Raw genomic sequence first — 23,909 nt, forward strand, 5'->3', positions numbered from 1 at the left:
ATACTACTACACATACATACTAACAAAAGCATATGAACACATGCTAACTTATAAACACACATGTAGTAATCTAACCACATACTAAGAACAAACCCATGCTAACACATACACATGAACACACACAGAAACATATTAACAAGTAGGAAAACACAGACTAGAATACACAGAGCACACCCATACTAACATACACATGAACACACACAGAAACATATTAACAAGTAGGAAAACACAGACTAGAATACACAGAGCACACCCATACTAACATACACATGAACACACACACACAAATACACTCATGAACACACAAAATGCTAATGCACATAACAACACTACTATGCATACTAATATGCAGAATACACCCCTACTCATACATACACTAACACAAAGACTCATACATACTAACAGACAAACATAAACACAGATATCCATATATTAAAATATACTAACCACACACCAAGACCCATACTCATTAATGCACACTAACATACCCAAACATACCGACATACATATGAACACACATACCATGCTAGCACTAATCCACACTAATATATACATACTAACATGTGACACAGCACACATAAAGGCATACATATTAACATATATACATTAATACAGAAGTATGCAAATTTAAGAGCAAAAGGCTTACGAGCCTCCCCTGAATAATATGGCAGCCTGTTAGCTTCCTGGAAAAAACAGTTAGAGCAAAATAACTCCTTAAAGGGCCCTTGATGTTCCCTCCATCACCACAACTGTTCCCAGAATCTTTCCCTTAGAGACGTAAGGAAGAAGGCAGCAGGTGTCTCCTTTAGAAGAACAGGATTTCCTGCTCACATTTCCACAGTGACTTTATGCCATGGAGAGAACTTACAAAGGAAAAAGAACCGGGACAGTGGAGCTCAACTCTTTAAGACAAAATCAACAAGCTGCTTCCTAAAGCAACTGAATTGGTGGCTCATGTGTCAAGGCTGAGGCAGGGGGATGGATGGGACTTTGAGGCAGGTGAAGGACACATAGTGGGTTTCAGTCCAGCTTACCCTACACTGTGAGACCCCGTCGCCAAAAATTTTTTTCAAAAGGAGTGAAAAATAAATTCATGGGGAAGAAGTGTGGCTCAGTGGGCAGAGCATCTAGTGTGCAGCAAGCTATGGTTTCCGTCCTCCACACCACGTAAAACTTAGCACAGGGGTGCACAGCTGGAGTTCCAGAACTTGGAGCATAGCAACAGGAGGGTCAGGATCTCTGCGCACACACACAGTGCTCAGGCTCACTCATAGGCAGCCTCAACTACATGACAAGCCCAAGGCCATGGCTACATGGCACACTGTCTCAAAGAAATAGACTAATAAAATGTATTTTCACAGCAGTTATATCCAGCCAAACTCCTAGTCATCATCGTCAGATGCTTAAATGACTTCAGCCACATTTCCCCATCTCCACCATCCTACTCCCTCAGACACCCACAGAAACGTGTATTTCCTTCGGTGCGTGTGTATGGTAAAAAGATTTAAACATAGACAACTCACGGTGGTGAGTAGTACGCCTGCTTTACGGCGCTATGCACTATGGGACGGTTTGTGCGTCGGGGCAAGGGGCTGGAGATTGAAACACACAGAGAGACACGGATAACGCCAAGAATGCCCCCAGAATGCCCCTTTATTGTGTCCCAGGGAAGCTTACATAGGGTCTCCTTGACTAATGGCCACACCCTAACTCTCAGCTGCAAGCCCACCAGAAACCACTCCCCGAGCCATCAGGAACTCCTGGAGGGTCTCGTGCTCAGAGCAGCTACAAAACAAGTTGTTTGCTCAGAGCAGCTGCAAGCACAGGAAAACAAGGTGTTTACTCCAGCAGACAGGGGGGGGGGGTCACAGGAAATTCAGGGTCTGGGGGTCCACAGTCCGCAACAGTGGTGGGCGATTCTGAAATCGGGGAGAGCAGAAAGGGCATTTTCTCGTCTGTGCATGTCCTTGTGGGTTTGGACTCTCCTGCTCTGAGAGCTAAGAGTGAGAGAGAGGCTTCCAAGAAGATGCCCATCTGCTCAGAGGATACCCAGATGCGCCTCCACAACATCTTTTGGGTGCTGATTATACACCACACATGGAGTTGGGCGTTTGATTCTCCTGACTACGTCACTGATAAGCCTGTGGGCATATGTGAGATTCCTGACACAAGGTTACCAGCTCTGGAACTAGATCTTAACTCCCAGTGGCCATCCCTTTAGTTTTGGCTTTTTTGGCTAATTTAGGTTCTATGCCACGATAGGCAGGATATTAGTCATTTCAATGGTGTGGATCATCAAGGGCCTGGAAAGAGACTCAGGGAATGTTTACCTCCTACTAAACACAAATTTCTACTGAAAATCTCTCTGCCTTGAAGTACTGAACTGGCTCCATAAATGACTAAAGTCTTTTTATAGGTCATCAAAAGTTGTCGTTATTTTTATGCATTATTGCCAAAAATTGGACATACTGTTTCACTTTCTTATGTTGTTAAATTTCAATGACTGTTAGTGGTGCCTGTTACTTTTCCTCCTAAATAAAAGGATTTGGCTCTGGGCTGGAGAGTTGGCTCCATGGGTAAAATGCTGACTCCTCAAATATGAGGGGACTGAACGTGGATCCCCGGAACCCAAGTGACCTAGTTAACTTGGCATGGCAGGAGAGGACGTCTCAAATGAGAGATAGCCTCTGTCATAGTGGTCTGTGGGGGTTGTCTTGATTGTTGATTGATGTAGGAGGGTAGAGTCGACTGTGGGGGGCACCATTCTCTCTGCAGACGGTTCTGAACTGAGGTCTAGCTGAGAACGGACCTGACAACAAGGCAGGGGTCAACATTCCTCCAAGGCTTCAGCTTTGAGTTTGCCCCGGCTTTTCTCCAGCAGTACCCTGTGACCAGCAACCCCTTTCCTCCCCTAGGTTGCATTTGGTCAGAGTGGTTCATCATAGCAACATAAAGGGAATTAGAGCACTGTGTACCTCCTGGGCACAGTGACGTGTGTCCAGGGGACACAGGGACACAGCAAACTTGAGCTTTGGTAGGAGATCGTGCCTCAAACCGAGGTGGAGAAGCTGTAGAGGGAAGGCAAACCAGCATCAGCCTCTGGTCTCCTCATGTGCCACACAGGCAAGTCCGTCTGCATACACACATGCACACACATGACCCAGAAATGAAGAGGAGGAAAAGGGAGGGGGAGAGGGAAAAGAAAGGGGATGGGAGTACTGTGTACCCTCCTTCAGCCATTTAAAAAAAAAAAAAGTCCCAGTGATTTAGCGTAAAGTTTTTAGTTACTTTTTGGCAGTTAGTCGATATCTCAGTCTATTTAACTTGTATGGCTAGTGGGACTTTCCTATCTGTCTAGAAGAAAATTCCCATGCCTGCAAAATTGGCAGCTTGCCCGATGGGATTGCTAGTTTTCTGCCAACTGTAGTATCTTAGCTAAGGCAGCAGGTGGCGGTAGCTCCTTTACACATACATAAACGAACCTCACAAATACATGATCACAAATAGGATATCGGTGTGCATCGCCTAACCCAGACACAAAACTTTTGACCTAACATTTTGTCCTGCCTGCGGGATGTGCAGGGGTAATGGTGGCACAGTATTTGTGAGAGAGGCCAACCAATGACTGGTCCAACTTGATATCCGTGCCACTAGAGGGAGCCACGCCTGACCCTGCCTGGATGGCCAAGAACCAAAGGCTGGATAGTCAGGTGACCTAGGCTAGAACCAAAAGGACTCGGAAAAATAAATAAATAATTTAAAAGACAATGAAGTGATTCCTATGATACTCTGTTATATGTGTAGATTGGAGCCTAGCACAATCATCGTTCTAGAAGCTTCATCCAGCAGCTTGGTGGAACCAGGTGCAGACCAGTAGTCAAACATTAGGCAGAGTTGGGGGAATCCTGTGGAAGAAGTTGAGGAAGGATTGCAGGAGGCAGAGGGGGTCAAGGAAACCACAAGAAAACCCATATGATCAATAACCTGGGATCACCCATAGAGACTGAACTGTATAGGTCTGACCTGTGTTCTTGGCATATATGTTATGACTGTGTAGCTTGGTGTTCTTGTGGGACTAATACTGTAATCAGGGGCTGTTTCTGACTCTTCTGCCTGCTTTTGGGACCTTTTCATGCTACTGGGCCTTCTCCAGCCTTATATGAAGAGAAGTGTCTATTTTCATTGTAATTTGATATGCTGTGTTTGGTTGTTATCCCTGGGAGAGCTCTGCCCTTTTCTCAAGGGAAAGGAGGAATGGGTCTGGGGAAGGGGAGCTGGTGTGGAAGAACTGGGAGAAGAGGAGAGAGGGGAAACTGCAATTGGGATGTAATATATGAGAACAGTAAAAAGGAAAGAAAGAAGAAGGGAGGGAGGGATGGAGGGAGGAAGGAGAGAAGAAAGGGAGGAGGAGAGAGGGGGAAGGAAGGAAGAGAAAGATAGGAAGGAGGAAGGAAGGAAGGAAGGAAGGAAGGAAGGAAGGAAGGAAGGAGTTAGGGGTAGAGTTCAATCGACAGAGTGTTTGTCGTCTATGCCCAAAGCCCTGGGTTACCATACTTAGTCAACGGGTCAAAAAATATATATACACTCATTTGATTTTGTAGTCTGAGGACTTAGACATTGCCAGGGATTTGGATGAAAATGTGGCTGCTAATATCGATGGTAAAAATCACTTTCCTCTTAGTTAACAGGATGGATGGGAACTGGTGCTGATGCTGCCGTCTCCTTCGGCTGAAAGCGAACTAGCTTCCCTTGGCTTTCACAGGTGTCTAAATGCCTACAGCGCCTACTACCTTACTGTCTCACCATTCCTGAAAACGAGCTGTTAAGATTCCCCATTCTCCTGGCCGGAGAGCCTTACACTGTTCTAGCTCTCCCCCATCTCAACCACCAGCTAGCAGGAGGCGCATGCGCTCTCAACCAGATCTAAGGCACCTGTGTGGCCAAGCAGATTCTCCTCTTCGGGAGAAGCATTAAAAAGGTCAAGTCACCCAGAACAAGATGCTTCCAAACACTGGGAAACCTGGGTTCTGGGCTAAAATTCTGGTTAAGTCCTCAACAATCTAAACATTTATTTGGCACGAGGGTGTTGCTGTAACCCTCCCCAACCTCCCTAGGAAGAGGAGACAAGGCAGCTTTCTCCCTAATCATTCTCTGACACCATTTATCTGGGTCTGACAAGATGGCTCAGCTGCTAAAGTCTCTTGTTGCCGAGTACGATGACCTGAATCCCATGCACATCCAGGGACCCACAAACAAGAAAATCAATTCACTGGCGTGGTGGAAAGGGAACCACCACACGCGTTATCCTTCAGTCTCTGCATATACGCGTGTGGCATGTGAGTTAACCACCCCAGCCTTGCCACTTCCACCTCTTGCTTGTCACCGCCAGGAATGGTTTCATTTATTTGTTTACTTATCATTGGTCTCCCCTTGTAGAATACAGCACATCAAGCAAAGCTCTACAGCAGGGCCTGCCTACTTCATGGGAAATCTCCTGAAATACTGCTGAGTTCCCAAAAGGAGGCGTTTCCTTGATAAACAGGGTCCGATGCAGGAAAGGGTGAATTTTTAGTCTTCTGAATGAGGTCGCTCTTCTGTTCTCGTCAGGAGATGGAATTGTGAGAAGAAATGTAAGCTGCTTGAAGAAGTTGCCCAGAACTGGCGTTCCACGGGGGCAGCACCATGGTCGTTCTGACTTCGTATATTCCACCTTGTATGGAGAAGTCTCCCCTTTCACAATTAAAGGGTTATATTGACCAAAATGAAGAAACTGAGGCATACAGACGCTTAGGGAGACGTAAGCAGCTTCAGTTCTGATCTGGAAGTTCTCCTACCTCACCATTTTAAGAAGTGATTTATTTTACCATTTTATAATTGTGTGTGTGCGTGCATATTTTTAGGTAGATATGTATGTGCATTTGTGAATGCAGCTACCTCAAGAGTCTAGAAGAGGGAATCAGCTCCCCTAGAGTTGAAGTTACAGGCAGTTGTGAGTTGCCCAACAGGAGGGAGCTGAATTCAGATCCAATGCGGGAACAGAACACTCTTTGAACTGCCGACCACCAGACTCCCTCCACCCATTTTCCATCTAACTGAAAACGTCCACACTGAATACACAGAACAAGAGAACTGGGAACTCCCCGCGGCGGTTTTACTTCCTCAGTATTTCCAAGGAAATTCTTGACCTATTGCTTTCAATATCCCCTCTTTTTTAAGCATCAAGACTTCCACTCCCAATGTATTCAAGGCCTACAGTGGATTTGGGGGTTTTAAAAACAGGGTCTGCAGGTGACGTCTTGGGATGCTTCTTGGCTCTCTGTTAAGGTTATGTGGAGCTAAATTCAGCCTCTTGACTTCTACTCTGGATTTGGGGGTTTTAAAAACAGGGTCTGCAGGTGACGTCTTGGGATACTTCTTGGCTCTCTGTTAAGGTTATGTGGAGCTGACTTCAGCCTCTTGACTTCGACTCTGAATCCATGCCAAGTACCACTCAGTTCAATGTGAGTAAAGAAGTTGGCAAGATGTTCAGAGTGAGGGTGTCTTCATCAGAAACGAAAAGACATTACTAATGTGTTTTCACTCCCAAAGCCCATCTGTTCATGAGCAATGTGTAGTTTTCCTAAGAAGGACATCATAGTGTCAGTATACTAAATGCTTAATACTTGAAATCAACGAGACAGAAATATTCAGCAGTCAGACCCAGTTCTTCACAACCAACCCAAGAGCAGGTGAGTCAGCTGCCTTAATGGCCCAGGTCAGTGAGTCATAGTCTACTGTCTGAAGGAATTCACTTCAGGAACTCAACTTCTCTGGCCTCCAGAAACTTATTAAATCTTTTAGTAACTCGTAAGCCCTTTCCTTCACCCTTTGAGTCTTTGGTTTTGTTTGCTTGTTTTATGTGTCTTTATGGATTGTGTTTGCTTTTGATTTATTGAAGCTGGCCTCAAACCTATCACATAATCAAGAATGACTTTCAATTTCTGACCTCCTCTCCCTTGGCCTCCTAAGTGCTGGATTACAGGTATGTGCTGCCTCCTCCAGTTTATATGGTCCTGGAACTGGAACTCAGGACTTCACACATGCTACCATTTGACAAGCATTCTACCATCTGAACCACATAACTGACCCCATCTGTGTTTTTATTCATCCCCAGAGAAGTCCAAGTTGAACTTAGATCAAGCTTTTCCAAGGAGAAGCTCATACTACAGCAATGTCTACTTCCTTTTGGCTTGGTTTCCCTGCTAATCTGACCCTCAGAGGAAAACCGGAGTGTTGTGAGGCTTTCCCGGATCATACCCTTAGATGTCCTAAGCCTCATAATCACTGAAAATTGAGTGCCAAGCCTGGTTTACTAGGAGCGTGCTCAGTGTAATCCTTAGGGTTTAAAATGGAATATTCTGGGGCTAGAGCGAGGGCTCAGTGGCTAAGAGCATCTCCTGCTCTTCCAGAGGACCCAAGTTTGGTTTCTTCATCTCTTGGGCAGCTCACAACTGTGCGCAACTCCAGTCTCAAAAAATCTGATGCCCTCTTCAGGCTTGTGCACATATTTGCACACACATACATACAAACACAAATACAAATAATTCTTTAAGGGGCTATAGATACAGTTGAGTGTTTAAGAGTGCACACTGCTCCTCTGGAGGACCCGGGTTCAGTTCACAGCATCCACATCTGGCTGTTCAACAATCACCTCTAACTCCAGCTGTGGAGATCCTGATGCCCTCTTCTGGTCTCCTCAGGGACTTCATATATAACGTACACAAGCCCTTAGGCACACACATAAAATAAATACCTAAGTAAATAGATCTTTTAAAAAAACACTTAAAATAGAATAGCCCGAAGGTAGATATTTTTTTTCCTACTATTTGAAGCAAAGAAGCAAAGTTGTTTTCTGTGATTCTTTTTGATCTTACTAACAGATTTGGAAGTCATTCTGACCTTCAACCATCTCTGACTTGGTTCTTTCAAACTTAGCACTTGTCATGGTTAGATAGACTAGCGCTGATTGCTCTATTATGCTGAGTGCTTATAGTTCTGTTACATTGGACCAAATCGAAAATATAGGAATGCTGGTTACAGAGGTCTTCAAGACAGTGAGTGTTCACTCTTGAGGGATTTTGAAGCATTAAGTGAAGGATTTATAAGATAACTCCCTCAAAATGCCAATGGTCAGACTACCTGTGCCACATTAAGGGGTGAACAGCAAGTTGTTCACTTCAGAAATCCCACTGGGAAATCGGACCGCAGGATGGAGAGCCACTCGGTCCACAGGATCTGCACTACCAATCTGTTGCCATGTCTAAAAGCACTTCTTCTGGCTTTGGAGGATGCTGAGGGTTGGATTAAGTAGAATGCTGCTTCATAGTCCCTCTGAAGCAGATAGAAAGATAGCTGGGGCCACATGACAGAGACAGCATGGGAAATATGACAAATGGTCCTCCTGACCCCTTAGCTCTCATCAACGCTGGCCTGGGCAAAGGCTGGGCTCCTTGCCAGAAGGGCTCAGTGGGTTCAAAGGGCTAAGGCCTGGACATTTAACCAGTTTCTACTCATAACTGCACTCCCAGACAACCCAGGTGATAGTCAAGTCAATAAGAAAAACATTAAAAGTGGGCTCAGAGATGTTCTGTATCTTGTAGGTGGGAAAGCTAAGGTTCCGGGAGTGGATTTGCCCAAGATCACAAGATGTATTTGTTATCAGGTCTAATACGATTCTAGAGGCTCCTTCTTTCTTTGTCATTATTAGATCTCACTGTAGTTAGTAGAGCCATTGATCACAGTGGGTCCTTATTAGGACCAAATGTCACTTAAGGCTCTAGCTCGGCAGGGAAGGCAGTTGTGGGCAAGCGTGAGGACCTGAGTTCGAGTCTCCTGTGCGCATGTAAGAGACAAACATGGAGGCATGCATCTATAAGCCTGGTGCTGGGAGAGGGGAAATGGGTGGACTCCAGATTTGGCGAGAGACCTTGGCTCAAAAACTAAGGCAAAGAGAGGTAGAGAGACAGCTAATGTTAGCCTCTAACCTCCGCATGCAAATGTACAGGCAGGTAAACACACACACACACACACACACACACACACACACACACACACACACACACTGGCAGACTGGAAAACCTTCCAAAAGGTTATTTTTATAAAATCATTTTGAAAATATTGCCTATCTTTGTCCATTCTTAAATCCCAAAGGCCTGATTTGCTTTATTCTCATCAATGAAAGATCATTTTGTTACACATATCTTTCATGTGCGTATGAGTTCATGTACGCATGGATGCTCGTGTGTGTGTGTGTGTGTGTGTGTGTGTGTGTGTGTAGGCCAGAGGTCAACCTCAAGTCTCAGACCTCAGATATCATCCATCGGAGACAGGGAGTCTCACTGGCCTGGATCAGTAAGATAGGGAGATCCTCTTGTCCCCACCTCCTCCACACTGGGATTACCAAGCAGTTACCACCACACCAGCTTTTAAAGCAGCTTCTGGGGATCAAACCTAGGTCTTTTTTCTGTGCCCAGCGAGCATCGTACCGAGTCATCTCCAACTCCACGTATACATTTTGACCTGGAGATTTGTGGTAGTTTGAAAGAAAAGGGCCCCCAAAGACGTACAGGGAACGGCACTATTAGGAGATGTAGCCTTGTTGGAGTAGGCGTGGTTTTGTTAGAGGGGGTGTGTCATTAGGAGGCCGACTTTGAGATCTCAGATGCTTAAGATACTGCCCAGTGTCACAGCTCACTTCCTGTTGCCTGGGGATCTGGATGTAGAACTCTCAGCTACCTCTCCAGTACCATGTCTGTCTGCACGATACCGTGCATGTCTGTGTGACTCCATGCTTCCTGCCATGATGACAGTGGACTAAACCTCTGAACTGCAAGTCAGCCCCAATGGAATGTTTTCCTTTATAAGAGTTGCCGTGGCCATGGTGTCTCTTTGCAGCAATAGAAGCCCGAGCTAAGACAAGCTTTCTCCTAAACATGCATTTATTTATTTATAAATAAATACTGTGTGATTTATTCTAAATACGTTAACGGCTACCATTTTCAAAAATAAAGCGTAACCATCAGAAGAGGACAGGCATAAAGACGTATCTGAGTCACATACAGACCGTGTCACTGCTTTTAAGAAGAAACTGAAAGATTTATACTCACTGATATAGACAGGTGTTTAAGAAATATTGTAAAGCAAACGGAGAATTTCATGTGTAAGCCTCCTGCTGAGTTCTAAATGTTTTCATACATACATCCACCCTTGTTTCTGTAAAAGATATTCTGGAAGGATCCCCAAGAGTAGTTTTGTTTTTATTGTTAGCATTATTGCTTGCTAATAATTTCACAAATAATTAGAAGAAGCAGAAAAGTCAATGTGTTGTTCCAAGTCTAGAGCTGCTGGCCAAAATCAATAGATCTGACCTGTTTGTGTAAAGGAGCCGGTCTCCCAGACAGAGCTACTGCAGCTGAAACCAAGGAAATGTGTTAGAGAGAGATGGTGAGGGCCATGACTTTTTACCAACTGTTCTGGTTTTTCCCTTTGGCCAGACACATCCTGAGCGGTTGAAAAGAGAAACACTATAATTATATCCCGAATGACAAATAAAACCAGCAGCGAAGAACATGATGGATTCCTAATCCTCATCACCACTTCTGTCAAAACAGGCGTGGCAGCCCCTCACTTGCTCACTTGGGAGCACACCTAAGGCCACACCTCGATTGTCAGACGATATCTTGTTTGTCAGGTGTCTTGTGCTTGGTCTGAAGCATAAAGAAAAATCGCCAGGGTAATTTACTCGGCGCGTTCCACAGGTGAGCATGTGTGCCCACGGACTTCGCCGGCGCCTCTTTCTCCTTCCCATTCCAGTAGCTTGCGCTTCCGTGACAAAGGAATGACTGTTTGATAGAGTTGTCAACTAAACTAGCATTTCACGCTCTCCCTGGGGTCTGGGTGTTATGCTGAATAAAGCTTAAGTTTTAAAGGCCCGTGAAGGAGCTTGAGTACAAGGCTCAGTTGATAGAACTGAGAACGCTTTCTTTATGCACGGAGCCCTGTGATCGATCCCTAGCTCAACGTAAACCAGACACAGTGCTGCAGCCCTGCAGTCCCAGGACTCAGAGGGCAAGGGCCGGAGGATCTGAAGTTCAAGATCGCCCCTGAGTACCTAGGAGTCCCGAGCCTACAGGTCTCAAAAGTTAAATAATAAATAAAATTAATAGAAATGATATTTGAAAATCTCATAATAATGTCATGGAAAGTTCAAATAGAAGGATCCTTATAAATGTTTGGAAAAATTCTGCAAGGGTACTTTCTATTCTATTCTATTGTTCAATTTTGGTGAGGCGAGCATTTGATACCATGCCTGTAATCTCAATCTCAGCATTCAGGAGGGTTGCTGCTAGTTCAAGGGCAGCCTGGAGTGTATAGTAGGTGAGGCCTTATCTAAAAATAATAATAGGTAAGAAAAAGAAGAAAGAGAAAACAAAACAAGAGCTTCAGAGATTCAGTGTAGCGAGATGGATCCCAAAAGCCACCTCAGGCATATAAAACAAGAACCTTAAGACGATCATACAACCACTGTGTTTGTAATCCCTCTCTAAGTGACAAATCAGAGGTATGTAGGGGATGTTCTGAGCTTACAGCATCGAAATGGAATGATGCTTATACTTAACGATGGGTAATTCGATTATGCTATGTTTGTGAGAAAGGACATACAGTATCATTAAAAACATTAATGACAAACAAATATCAACTCTGTTTACTCAACATCCTTCTGATCTCATGGTTCGCATGCCATCGCTGGTCTTGGGCTGTGGCCTGGTCCTGGCTAACGATCACCTAGGAAGCAATACTGTTGCAAGAACACCAGAGCCCCCTTGACCTTTTCTGCAGTTCCAGCCATGACTGCTGGCCATCAGGAGAATGCCTGCTTCCACATCTTCGTTTCTTAAGAGAGAGACAGTAATGGGAGAGAAGTATATCTTCATCTCTTCTCTTGACCCCGAGCCAATGGCTGAAGCTTCCTAAGAAGTTAGAAGAATAGCCCACCTGTGAGTACTGTGCCCCCAATAAATGAGCCATGACAAAATAAAACAAGACATTCTGAGATTTTTCTGCAAGAGAGAGACACTTTGTTAATTATTTTTTACATCTCTGTGATGTCTCTGGCAAAAAAAAAAAAAAAACTTTAAAAAAGACAATTTTATTTGGTTCATTTGCCGTGCTGGGAAGGAATGATGGAGCATCTCAGCTCATATCCTCACTAGGCAGGGAGCAGAGAGCAAGCAAAAGCAGCGGTGGTGGTGGTGGTAACACTGGCAATGGGATTTAAACAATCCCAAGGACCCATCCCCAGTAGCCCACTTTCTCCAGATAGGCTCCACCTCCTAATAGTTCTAGAACCTTCCAAAGTATTACCATTAACTGAAAGACCAATTGCTCAAAAAACTGTGTCTATGGGGCCTATTTCATATTCAAGTGAAAACATACATCAGCCTTCTGCGTGAATGCAAACTTACTGTGAGCACAGGGGTCTGTTCACTCGTGCATACTCACACACACACATCCATACAGAATTTAGGAATAATTACCAGGTTATTACATTATTAACAATAACTGAATAAATTTCTTGACTAGCTTGGAACTCACTATGTAGACCAGGCTGGCCTTGAACTCATAGAATTCCACCTGCCTCTTACTCCCAAGTGCTGGGACTAAAGGTGTGTGCCACCTTGTCTGGCTTTTGTTCATCTTCTAATTGACTCAAAAGTTAAAAACCACTCCCTAGGGAAGTTTACTAGATGAACCACATCTTTGAATGACAAATGCAGTTACAATGTCCCAATTCTTTGTTGTTGTGTTTATAATAATAATAATTAATTATTACCTATATATGCATAATGTACATAAGATAAGAGACTAAGGAGTGCTTAGCCCTCCCTAGCTGCAATGAAATCAGCATCACAATCTCTCCCCACAGCTCAGGAATCTTTTTATTTTATTTTATTTTTACTCTTTGCTGGGGCTATGGAACCCTTGTATATTAGTTCCAGAGTGATTACCAACCAACCAACCAAATCCATATTCATTTATTCTCTACCACCTCTTTATCTTGATTTGATGTATGCCTTTACACACAAAACATTATATGTTCAGTGTGGAAGCCACGGTGAGAGGTTGAGACAGTGGCAAACAAAGTCCATCAGTTAGGCATGCGTGCATGCGTGTGTGCGTGTACGCACACACCCACACCCACGAGAGAGAGAGAGAGAGACAGAGAGAGAGACAGAGAGACAGAGAGAGAGAGAGCGCGCTCCAATTAGAGTTCTCAGGAATTGGTTATAATGAACCATTTTTGTTTTCCTGCAGATGATATTGTGTGGTCCATTACGAAACCTCATTAAAGACACAAAGTCATTTGTAATCAGATCTATTTTTTTCTTCAACAAGAACTTCTGCCCTTAATCTGTTCACAATTCTTTCCTCCTACCGTAGTTCCAAAGACACCGTGACACATGGCAGATTCTGTGAACCTGAACACATTGTCTAAGACTAAGTACATCCCGTTCTGAAAATAAGAATGATTTCAATAATCAGAAAAACCTAGTGTATAATCATAGTGCCAAATATCATGCTAGTAATTATAACTATTTCCCGCTCTAAATCAATTGGTGTGCAAGCTCAAAGCTCGCATTTCATTATAGCCTAATTGGATCCATAGAGCTGCTTTCTCCTGGTAACCCTAGCCTCTGTTATAAAATGGAAAAAAAATCATCATTAAATTTGATTTACATACTTCTCTTTCAGTATCACCTACATTGCCCTCATAGCAAGGATTTTCTGTTAAAATTTTCTTTTGAATGAAGAACTGTAGTCATTTATAATAATCTGAGGAGACTCTTTTATAATCCTCCTCAAAGTTAAAATAGAAATGTAATACTTTTCCCCTCATTTTCGAAACTAAATATTATCTCAAATCCTAATAAAATATTCCAGAGAAATTCTGAAATCACTAATACTGTGACGGGTCCCCCTCATTCTGCTTGTCATGAAATATGTAAGATCAAAACATGGTAGTGCACTAACTCTTAGAGCTCTTGCAATTGGTGTTGTGTGTGCGTGTGTAAAATGTGTGTGTATATGTGGTGTATGTGAAATGTGTGTGTATGCATGGTGTGTATGTGGGTAAGGTGCGTGCATGTGTGGATATTGTGTAATGTGTGTATATGTGTGGTGTATGTGTAATTTGTGTATATGTGTGTGTAATATGTGTGTGTATATATGTGTGTAATATGTGTATGTGTGTGGTGTGTGTGTTGGTGCATGTGCACACATGTGCATGTGGAAGCCAGGAGTTGGGTGCTTTCCTTAAGTGCACTGTCTTTTCTTTTGAGATATCCTTGTTGTCCATGAGTGGGCTGTTTCAGTTAGACTGGCTGAGCTAGCTCTTCTGCGTTAGGGTCCTGCCATGCCATCTTCGTTCTGGAAGTGAACATCTGGATCGCACATCTGGACCACACATCTGGATATGAACATCTGGATTGCACATCTGGAAATGAACATCTGGATCGCACATCTGGACCACACATCTGGATATGAACATCTGGATTGCACATCTGGAAATGAACATCTGGATCGCACATCTGAAAATTAAAGATCATCGTTAGAGTCAGAAGTTTGAGTATGAGAAAGCATAGCAGACTTCTCTAATGGTACAATTTCCTGTCTCTTCTCTAAGTAGACAGAGAACTACTTCACCATGCCATTGTAATGGCAATCTCAGGGACCAGTCATGTCCATTGTGACTAGAGTTACTGATACACGAGGAGAAGGCAATAATGACTCTGTCTCACAAACCTAAATCCTCGGAACAGGTGTGGATTGAAGGCTGGAGGCTCCCTGAAAGATTATTTGTATGATTCTTGCATGGTCAGTCAGAGTTTGTGAAAAGTCTGTTGGTTTTAGATTATTCCCCCACAATATGAAAACCAAGTAACCCAAGAGTCTAATAACATATAGTTCGTATTAATTCTCTCATGAATAATAAAAAAATAAAAAAAAATAAATATCAAAAAAAGACATTTGGAGCCTCTGTGATTCTTGTAGACAATTATCAGTATTTAATTGAAAATAAAAAACCTAGCTATGAAGTGACTAAGGATAATATTACTCAAAACAGAGGACAGAGGAGAATAAAATACACCAGAAATGAGACCGCCAGTGACATGAATAATGAAGTCAACAGACAAAGACTGTAAAATCGCAGTGGGGCGGGGTTTATAACTCAGGTGTAGAGACTTTGCCTAGTATGTTAAAGACCCTCCGTTCAGTCCCCAGAAATGCGGAGTATCTTCTAATAACAGGTGTAGGACACAGAGTCTTTGTGAAATCAACCCATGTATGAATGTATGATCACCTCCAGTTTTAGCAGTGAAGAGGCTCGAAGCTGGAAACAAGAACTGGATAAAATTCAGACTGGCTCTGACTCCTGGACCCTAGAAACTTCTGCAAACCACAGTAAGCCCTCTTCCACTGTAAAACATGATAAAGTCACCTTCGCAACTATTTTCATAACAAAGACGAATGTTGATGTAGAGCCAACACGACATGCGACAAACCGGAGGAAGACACGACACTGGAGCCTGACATGGCACACCTCGTGTCTCACTAGGTCCAACACGGCCAAGTTCTCCTCAGTGCTGGAAAGGATTGCTGTTGATGCAATGGAACAGCAGATGAAGCAGCTGCTGGCTTGCCTTCAGGAGCCATGTTGTAACAAAAACGAGCCTTCTCTGAGCGCATTGCATCCACACTCAGCCAAGAGAGACACACATCGTGCAGAAGCCACTGTGCCAAACTTGCATCTCTCAGTACTCCGGCCACAGTTTCTCCACCTGCTCACAACAGCACAGTGCGCTTCCATCCGTATTCCCTACCTGTCTCCCAAGGACGCTGGAAAGGCAAACGCAGACCTGTGTTTCAGAAAACTTTACAAAGCCCCCAGCAAGATAAAATCCCCCAGATTAGTGTGTCACCTCTATGCTTGCTTTACGTGGCCAACATTTACATGAATGCAATATCTGTACCTAATGTCATTACAGCCCAGGACCACCTTAGAAGTAGTGAGTCTAACGCCACTGTAAAATCCTACCTGTCATAAAGAGCTGCTCACAGGGAGCTCACTTGTCCCCATTGTAACCCTATCAATGCTGTACTCAAGATATTTTGATTACTTAATGAAGTCTGCTTCTTTTTTAAAATTTATTTATGTTTTACATACCAATCCCAGTCCCCCCTCCCTCCTCTCCTTCTACTCCATCCTTTCCCCTAACCCACCTCCCACCCTCTCCTCACAGAGGTTAACGCCTCCCCTGATAGGTCAACGAGGCCAGACTGTTCAACCCCCACGTTGAGGTTAGGACCAAGGTCCTTCCCCCACCCCATGCCTAGGCAGAGCAAGGTATCTCGACATAAAGAATGGGCTCTACAAAGTCAGTTCATGCATTAGGGTTAGATCCTGCTCCCACTGCAGTGACCCCACAGACTGCCCAAGCCATACCACTGTCACCTGTATTCAGGGGACCTAGTTCAGTCCCGTGCAGGTTCCCCAGTTGTCAGTCAGGAGTCAGTGATCTTCTGCAAATTCGGGTCAGCTGGTTCTGTGGGTTTCCCCATCATGGTCTTGCCAGAACCTGAAAACAACCTACATGCCCCTCAACCAAAGAATGGATACAGAAAATGTGGTACATTTACACAATGGAGTACTACTCAGCGGTAAAACAAACAAACAAACAAACAAACAAACAAACAAACACCAATGACATCTTGAAATCTGCAGGGAAATGGATGGAACTACAAAAAACCATCCTGAGTTGGGTAACCCTGACTCAGAAAAACAAATATAGTAAGTATTCACTCATAAGTGGATACCAGACATAAAGCAAAGGATAACCAGTCTACAGTTCACAACCCCAAAGAAACTAGAACCGTTTTCTAGAAGCAGATGGAAGCAGATACCAAGATTTCATCACTGGGCTGAGCTCCAGGGGAAGAGAGGGACAAGCGATAACATGAACAAACGTTTCAAGACCAAGATGTTCCCCGGATTCTTCGTAATCTTGTTTGACTGACTCTAGCAACGTCTCCTGCAGACACAAGGCAGGCAGTCCTCCATATGACACCACAGATACATGAAAGCAACCATCATACCCCTGTCTTGTCACAAGACCAGGCCTCATGTACCATTCTGGGTACCTGCCACTGTGTATGCAAAATTTATCAGTGTCCCCATTACAGGGTCGCAGAACCCAGCCTGCCCATAGATCAAATTCCTCTCCGTGGTAGTCTTTTCTATCCCAGGAAACGGCTGCCCATGTCTTGTAGTGGGACAGGGTAAGTAGTTCTTCATACATGTTCATTTTGTTGACACAAGACATAGGTCCTAAGCATCTACTACCTTGATGCCACAAAAGGGATAAATGCAAATGATTTCTGCCCACCTGTATCTATCTGTCTCACTTTCTTAACAATTCATTTATGAAGTTTCATGTTTTGACAAAGTAAGTTTTGCCAGTGTTGTCTCTTGCGGCACATGGTGTGATGCCCGAGCTAACAAACACAATGAAAAGTTGACAAGATTTTGCCGCCTTTACTTTAAAGTTTGTAATGTAAAGGTTTAAATGTGAAGTTTGTTTTGAGTGTGAACATCACTGTGTTCTCTGTGGAAATTTAGTGTTAGAAGTGTCTGTGCGTCTCTTTTTTTATTAGCATGTATTAATTATGCCAAGTTCTTTCCTTCCTCCCTCCCTTCCTTTTGTCCTTGGTTCTTTCTTTTCCTCCTTTCAAACAGACCCTCATGCATACCCGGGTCAGTCTTTTTATGTCGCTGAGGATGACCATGAATTCTTGATCTACCTCAAGAAGGCGGAGACCTTCTGGATTACAGACTTCACACCAAGCTCAAATCAAAGGCGTTGATTGTCTCATTTCTTCATGTGCATCCAATGTCCTCGGATCACTTTGTCTCCTGCCACCCTGTATTATTCTTTTCCCCCATTCTCCTTCCTTTCCTGTTCTTTGTCATCTCCCCTTTAGTCTCATGCCTTTCCATTGCTTGGTAGCTTTTGCAAATGAGAGAAAACATGTTCAGACCTGACAGAATCAAATGGATGGAACTGATGACATCATGCTGGGCTACCGAGGCCCGTAAAGGAATCCAATTTTTAACATGAACCAGCAGTCACTGTTTGAAATCTCTCCAAACCTCCTGTTCAGGACTGTACATGCATGCCATCCCTGGAATTCAAGACACTAGCTTACATTTCTGGATGACAGGGAACAGACGATTGTGCTAGTTCTCAAAAACAAACAAACAAACAACTATAACATGGTACCCCAACCAACCTAACCCTAGTTAAATACTGAGAGCAGATCAAGGGCAGTTCACCAATAGTTCTAACAGACCGACAACTGGAGTTCCCTGAGTTCCCACAGCTCCATGCTCCTTAGAAGAACAGTGGCTGAAAGGTTCCTTCCTCTCTTTACAACCTGTTCCAAGTACTCTCTGGGATTTACAGCAACAAGGATGGGCAGCAGACCTAGGCTGGGGTACACTGTGACGTCTGTTTATGGTTTTTGCTAAGAGCTGACAAGTTTAAAACTGAGGTGTCGGGAAGGCTATTCATAGTCATAGAGGAAGACAGGGAAGGACGCTGAGCAGGCTTCTAATGAGTTCTCTTAATGTGAACAGACGTGGAAAGAACATTGAGATATACGACCAGAGTGTGTGCAAACGAGCAAGCTAGTTTTCCTGAAGGCCGAGAGGTGTGTAAGGCCACTGTGATTATGTCCATAATGAAGAGTTTATTTGTGAAACACCGTTTCTGTTCACTGTTAGCGGTGCAATCAACTCGACTTTTCCCAAAAGACTTGACCTAGAAGAAACAGGCCAACACGTTAGTCAGAAATATAGCTTTATTATCATAATATTTCATAATCTAAAAACTTCCTTTTTTCCATCCTGGGAACAGAAATATTCTACCTCCTATACAATTATCTGGCCCTGCAGAATACTGGAATACAGCACCCAGGCCAGCCACACTTACAGATAAGAATCTGTTTTAGTTTGGGGGAGAGGGGATGAGAGGAAAGAACAGTTCAACAGATCCTTTCTCCCTCCAAAATAAATAATAAAATTCAATTTCTACTTTAGTGAAAACTTGAGTATGGTTTCTCAAAAACTTTGGTGATTTATTCAGAAATCCACTGCCTCAACTCTAAGGTTGATTGCCTCAGGGAACAAAAAAAAATCTGAAAATAACACATAAATGGAACTTGGCCATGGTGTGAGTGAATGATCTGTTCTGTAAGCCAGTTCCCATACTTCAACAGCAGATTTATGTCTCTAGGAAGTCTACTGAACTTAGTACATTTTCTTGTATGGGGGTCAGAATCCAGTTGAAACTTAAAAGAATTTTTTTTTAATTTAGTAATTAAATCTCAAAGCTATTTATCATGTGTAATGTCTACAGAGTAGATACATTATGGTGCTGTTCAAAGATGAATGTGTATCACTGTTAAAGAGGGCTGCCATTCCTTCTAGGCACGTTAAAAAAAAACCCACCAAAAATGAATTCGTTTAAATAAAATGGGAAACAAATCTGGCTATACTAGCTTCAAAACCAAGCAGTCGCTGTGGAGCACACACTACGGGACAGGGGGCATGCGATACAATCACCCAGGCACATTTTCAGCGTGGAGAAAGCTAAAATACAATCATGACATAAACGTCAATGCTAAATAACTATGGAGGGGATTTCTTATCCCAAATAAACGATAACCTCACCATTTCCACAATGTCAGCCTCAACAGTGATACCTACAGCTGTGTTCTTTCCCTACTTGGCGTCCGCCTAGGCACCACACAGAAGATATGCCCCCCAGAAGTCAGAAGTCAATGGAGACTCAGACATCAGCCTTCCCCTGAGGACAGGCTCGAAATATTGGAAAATGATGAGCTCTCCTTTTCAGTTCACTGGCATCCTAAGTCACTGCTTTAGTATCTATGTTTTAATGGAATGCTACTCGGATGCTTGTTGCCACAGCAATAATTCTACTAGTGTTAACTAGGTTACAGTTTTAACTGGTAAAGCAAAAGAATTCGATTTACAGAAACAAAGCTACATAGTTTCAAAGCCACCCCACCACAAACACACACGTTTTCCATGAGTATTTAAAAATAAATTATTAATATACTCGACATATATATATATTGTGTATGTATTATACATTTATATAATTATGGACAACATTATCCCTGTTTTAGGAAGGATGTCAGCATGTGTACACTCTAGAGACCTGACGGTATTGTGCAATTTAAGGAAAAATATGAAAATTCCCTCCAAAAGAAAACTTAAAGAGAGGAGATTCTTGAGAGTTCTTTTAAGGGGACAATACCATTTGGGAAGGATGGTGGCAAAGGTCAGATCCCACATACATCCTCTTTTTCCCTAAAATTACAATAGAATGCGCCACACAATGAACACCCTAGGTGTGTGGCTGACAGGTAGGAAAGTGGACGTTAGTCCTGGAAGCTACAGGAGGTGAAGTGAGCTTCTGGGTGGGAAAAGAAGACAGCAAGGAGAAGGGTATGCTCGCTCACAGTTAGCAGATAGCAAGCCAGTGGTCCTTCTGGGAAAGCAGGTGGTAGCAAAGGCTGGGCATCCCTGCAGCATGCCCAGGGTGCTCCTGGCACACTGAATGAGCTCTCCTAGGGCACTTCAAGCACTTGGGTACCACATCAGTGATGCTGCTGACCCCAAGGGTTTTAGCAGCTATCTAGACAGAGGCTGGCAGACAGCTCTGAGGGTGTGGCGTGCTTAGCCAAAGAGGCATGTAGGGTGTGCCCAAATAGGAACGAATATGCTCTGAAGGACCCCAGATCTGAATCAAACAAACCTAAAGGCCATCTGGCAAAGTGAGAGCCAAGGTCTAACTGAACCCTCCCTTCCGGTAAGCCACCCAGGAGATTAAAGTCTTGATTAACCAGAACACTCAAGGGTAACCGGAACTTTTCTTATAGAGACTTTCAAATGGATCAAAGTTGTGTCTAAATACAAACAAGAACAAAAACCTCTTTTTTCACTGCTCTCACCAGATTTGCACCCCCTAGCTGGGTGTGGTGGCACACACCTGCAGTCCCAGCATTTGGGAGGCAGAGGCAGGAGGATTACTGCAAGTTCAAAGCCAGCCTGGTATATATCAAGTTCCAAGCCAGCCAGGGCTATATAACAGAACAAGGCCCTGTCTCTAAACACCAATAATAATAATATATATATTATTTTAAGAAGTAGAAGAACTTCACAGTCACATTCCTTGCCTCATAATTCAGAGAGCAGCAGACACCAGAGCCCGGCATCTTGAGTGGCCCAAGTACTAATGACCACTGCATAGAAGCCCAGGTGGAAACTGGACCAATTGTTTTAGAAGTTACAGGTTCATGTTTACCAGAACTAGAGGACAAAAGCGCTTCAAGTTTTGCTTTAATTATTTCTTAGTTTTTGCCTTGCTTGCACCTAAAGTAGATTGAAATACAATCTTGGTTCACGGAGACCCCCTTTGTTAAATTCTGGTTAATCAGGGTGTCCTATGTGTTCCTTGCTCTGCTATGTCTTCCTACGGCAATGTGCCCAAAAGGACAACCCTGTTGGCCCCTGGAACATCATTCCCCAAGCCCCAAGGTGATGTGTCTGAGACACCCATGCTTAGATGATGTTCACGATGGCTGTAGGCTTTTTCTTCACCATTTTGGGCCTGAAGTTGCCTTTCCGGCTCAGGCCCAGATGCTCCCCCTTCTTAGCTGGTCTGAAGAATTCTCTTGGCGACTCAGCCTGTTCGTGAATGGCCTTGGCAGGCTGCATTCCGGCTCTTTCATCCTTGACTTTCTTCAGGTAGCTCCTCCCTCTTAGATGGAAATGGGCCCTCAGCTCTGGGTGGTTGCACACAGAATGTGGGTGCCCTCGGATTCTAGAAGGGTGGAGGAGAGGGACACACAGAGAGAGGCTTTTTTACTCCTTAAAAGCCACATAACGAACCACTGCTGTCCACCATGGAGAATCATGCTCCCGCTGAAGATAAGTCACAGATACTGGTATTTTAATTCCCCACGGTCCCTGTGACTGAGTGATGCTAAATCCCAGGGAGATATTTCCATATTACTAACTCTACTATTAATGATGAAACAGGCACAGAAAATGTAAATGACTTCCGGAATGCTGTGCAGACCTGCAGGTTGCAAACTCTTATCTCATAACGCTTTAGGTGACCATCAGGAGACTCAGCAAAAGGTGATGTCAATATATTTAAAGTATGTGATTTATAAAAATAGTGCAATAGAGCAGTAATATACTATATTCACATAAAAATGTTATATATGTGATATATATATATGTATGTATATATAATACAATAGTAAGAAAAAGATACAGTAGCTAAGTCCTGGGAGCATCACTCCAGTGTTGCTATAGCATCACTCACTGAGCAGCTGCTAGCTATTTAAAAGTGTCACTGGCCTGCAGGCAAATGTCCAGGTGAGCCTTTAAAACTCCATGTGTGGAGAGCTACCTTCTCAAACACAACTGGCTTGAGAAATCCACTCATCGACATCCAATGCAATAGGAAAGCTTATTAAACATTATCCCACGGCCCAAGTATAAACAAAGACATACGTACAGACATCTGGGCTTCCTATTCGATGAGATGTCTGTGAGCTGATGGGAAACAAAGGAGAGAAAACATTAGTTCACTTAAAGGCTGCCTGTATGTGCATGTGTGTGGTGGGGGGGGGTAGCGAATGGAATATCCCGTGGGGGTCCACAGCAGCTAGAGAAAGACACTGGATGTCTTCCTGTGTTAATCTCCACCCTAGTCTCTCAAGACAGGGTCTCTCCCTGTACCTGGAGCGTATTGTTTTCACCTAGGCTGGTGGCCAGTAAGTGCCAGGGATCTGCCCGTCTCCTAAACCATCACCTCTGCAGTCCTAGGGTTACATGCACACAGAGCCACGCTCCACTTCTTATGTCTGCTCTGGGCATCTGAACTCAAGCCCCCTTGACTGCATAGTAAACACTTCACCTACCGACTCGTCTCAGCTCCTGGACAGCGCGTTAAACTCTGTCTTCTTTAAGACACGCTATTATCATGAAGGAAATCTGTAACTAGGTGGTGGCATTACCTAGGGAGCATTGCATCCAAGAACAAGAGTGGCCCAGCTTGACTTACCTAGTCGGCCTCTGCGGACACCTATCTCGGTTTTCTAAGGTGTGCGTATCAGAATATTTCAAAACTTTTCAAAAAAATAAAAATGAAAACTAAAATTAAAAAAGCTCCCCGATAAATTCAGGTCAGAAAAAAAAAAACATGTCTTTAAAACCCAGCACAATGGGTCATTATTTCTCAGGATCTGGTTGTATTTGCAGCTGATTCAGTACAGCTGTAGCTAGTCACAGAGTACCAACGGAGAGGAAATGAGCGTCAAATGTTATTTCCTAAATATATCATTTCTAAACTGAGAACATATGAAGACCAACCCCACAAATGTCCCCAAGGCCATCTAACATCGAGATGATGTCCATTCCTAATAGCCCATGCAATCCAATGTCTGCCTGCGCTCTGTGGCTGGGCTCAGAGTGCCTTCTTTGGCAGCATGAATAGATGATTATCATATTGTGACCCAGATGTCATCATTCCGCATATGGGGAAGTCCAGGGTATTGCCAGCCCTAGGTTCCCAACCTCCCTCAAGCTGTTCTCACTAGGATGAAACCGGGCCACATCTTTAGGCAGATTCAAAAAGGAGGACGATGGAGAAACTATGGGAGGAAGGCCTCCTTGGGATTCGGAACAGGGGGATTATGACACGTTTAATATC

At 43.7% G+C, this 23,909-nt stretch overlaps 1 protein-coding gene across 1 annotated transcript in view; it reads right to left on the reverse strand.

The window, feature by feature from the left end:
* Nucleotides 1–18,943: 18,943 nt before the first annotated feature.
* Znf365 (zinc finger protein 365) overlaps nt 18,944–23,909 on the reverse strand; it is a 24,874-nt gene continuing 19,908 nt past the window's right edge. The window contains exons 4-5 of the mRNA XM_005360145.3: nt 22,713–22,750; nt 18,944–22,007 (exon numbers count right to left, since the gene is read on the reverse strand). Of these exons, the coding sequence (XP_005360202.1) occupies nt 21,746–22,007; nt 22,713–22,750 (300 nt within the window). The 3' untranslated portion in view covers nt 18,944–21,745. The remainder of the gene's footprint in view (nt 22,008–22,712; nt 22,751–23,909) is intronic.

The sequence above is a fragment of the Microtus ochrogaster genome, linkage group LG2 (genome assembly GCF_000317375.1).
Source record: "Microtus ochrogaster isolate Prairie Vole_2 linkage group LG2, MicOch1.0, whole genome shotgun sequence".
NCBI lineage: Eukaryota > Metazoa > Chordata > Mammalia > Rodentia > Cricetidae > Microtus > Microtus ochrogaster.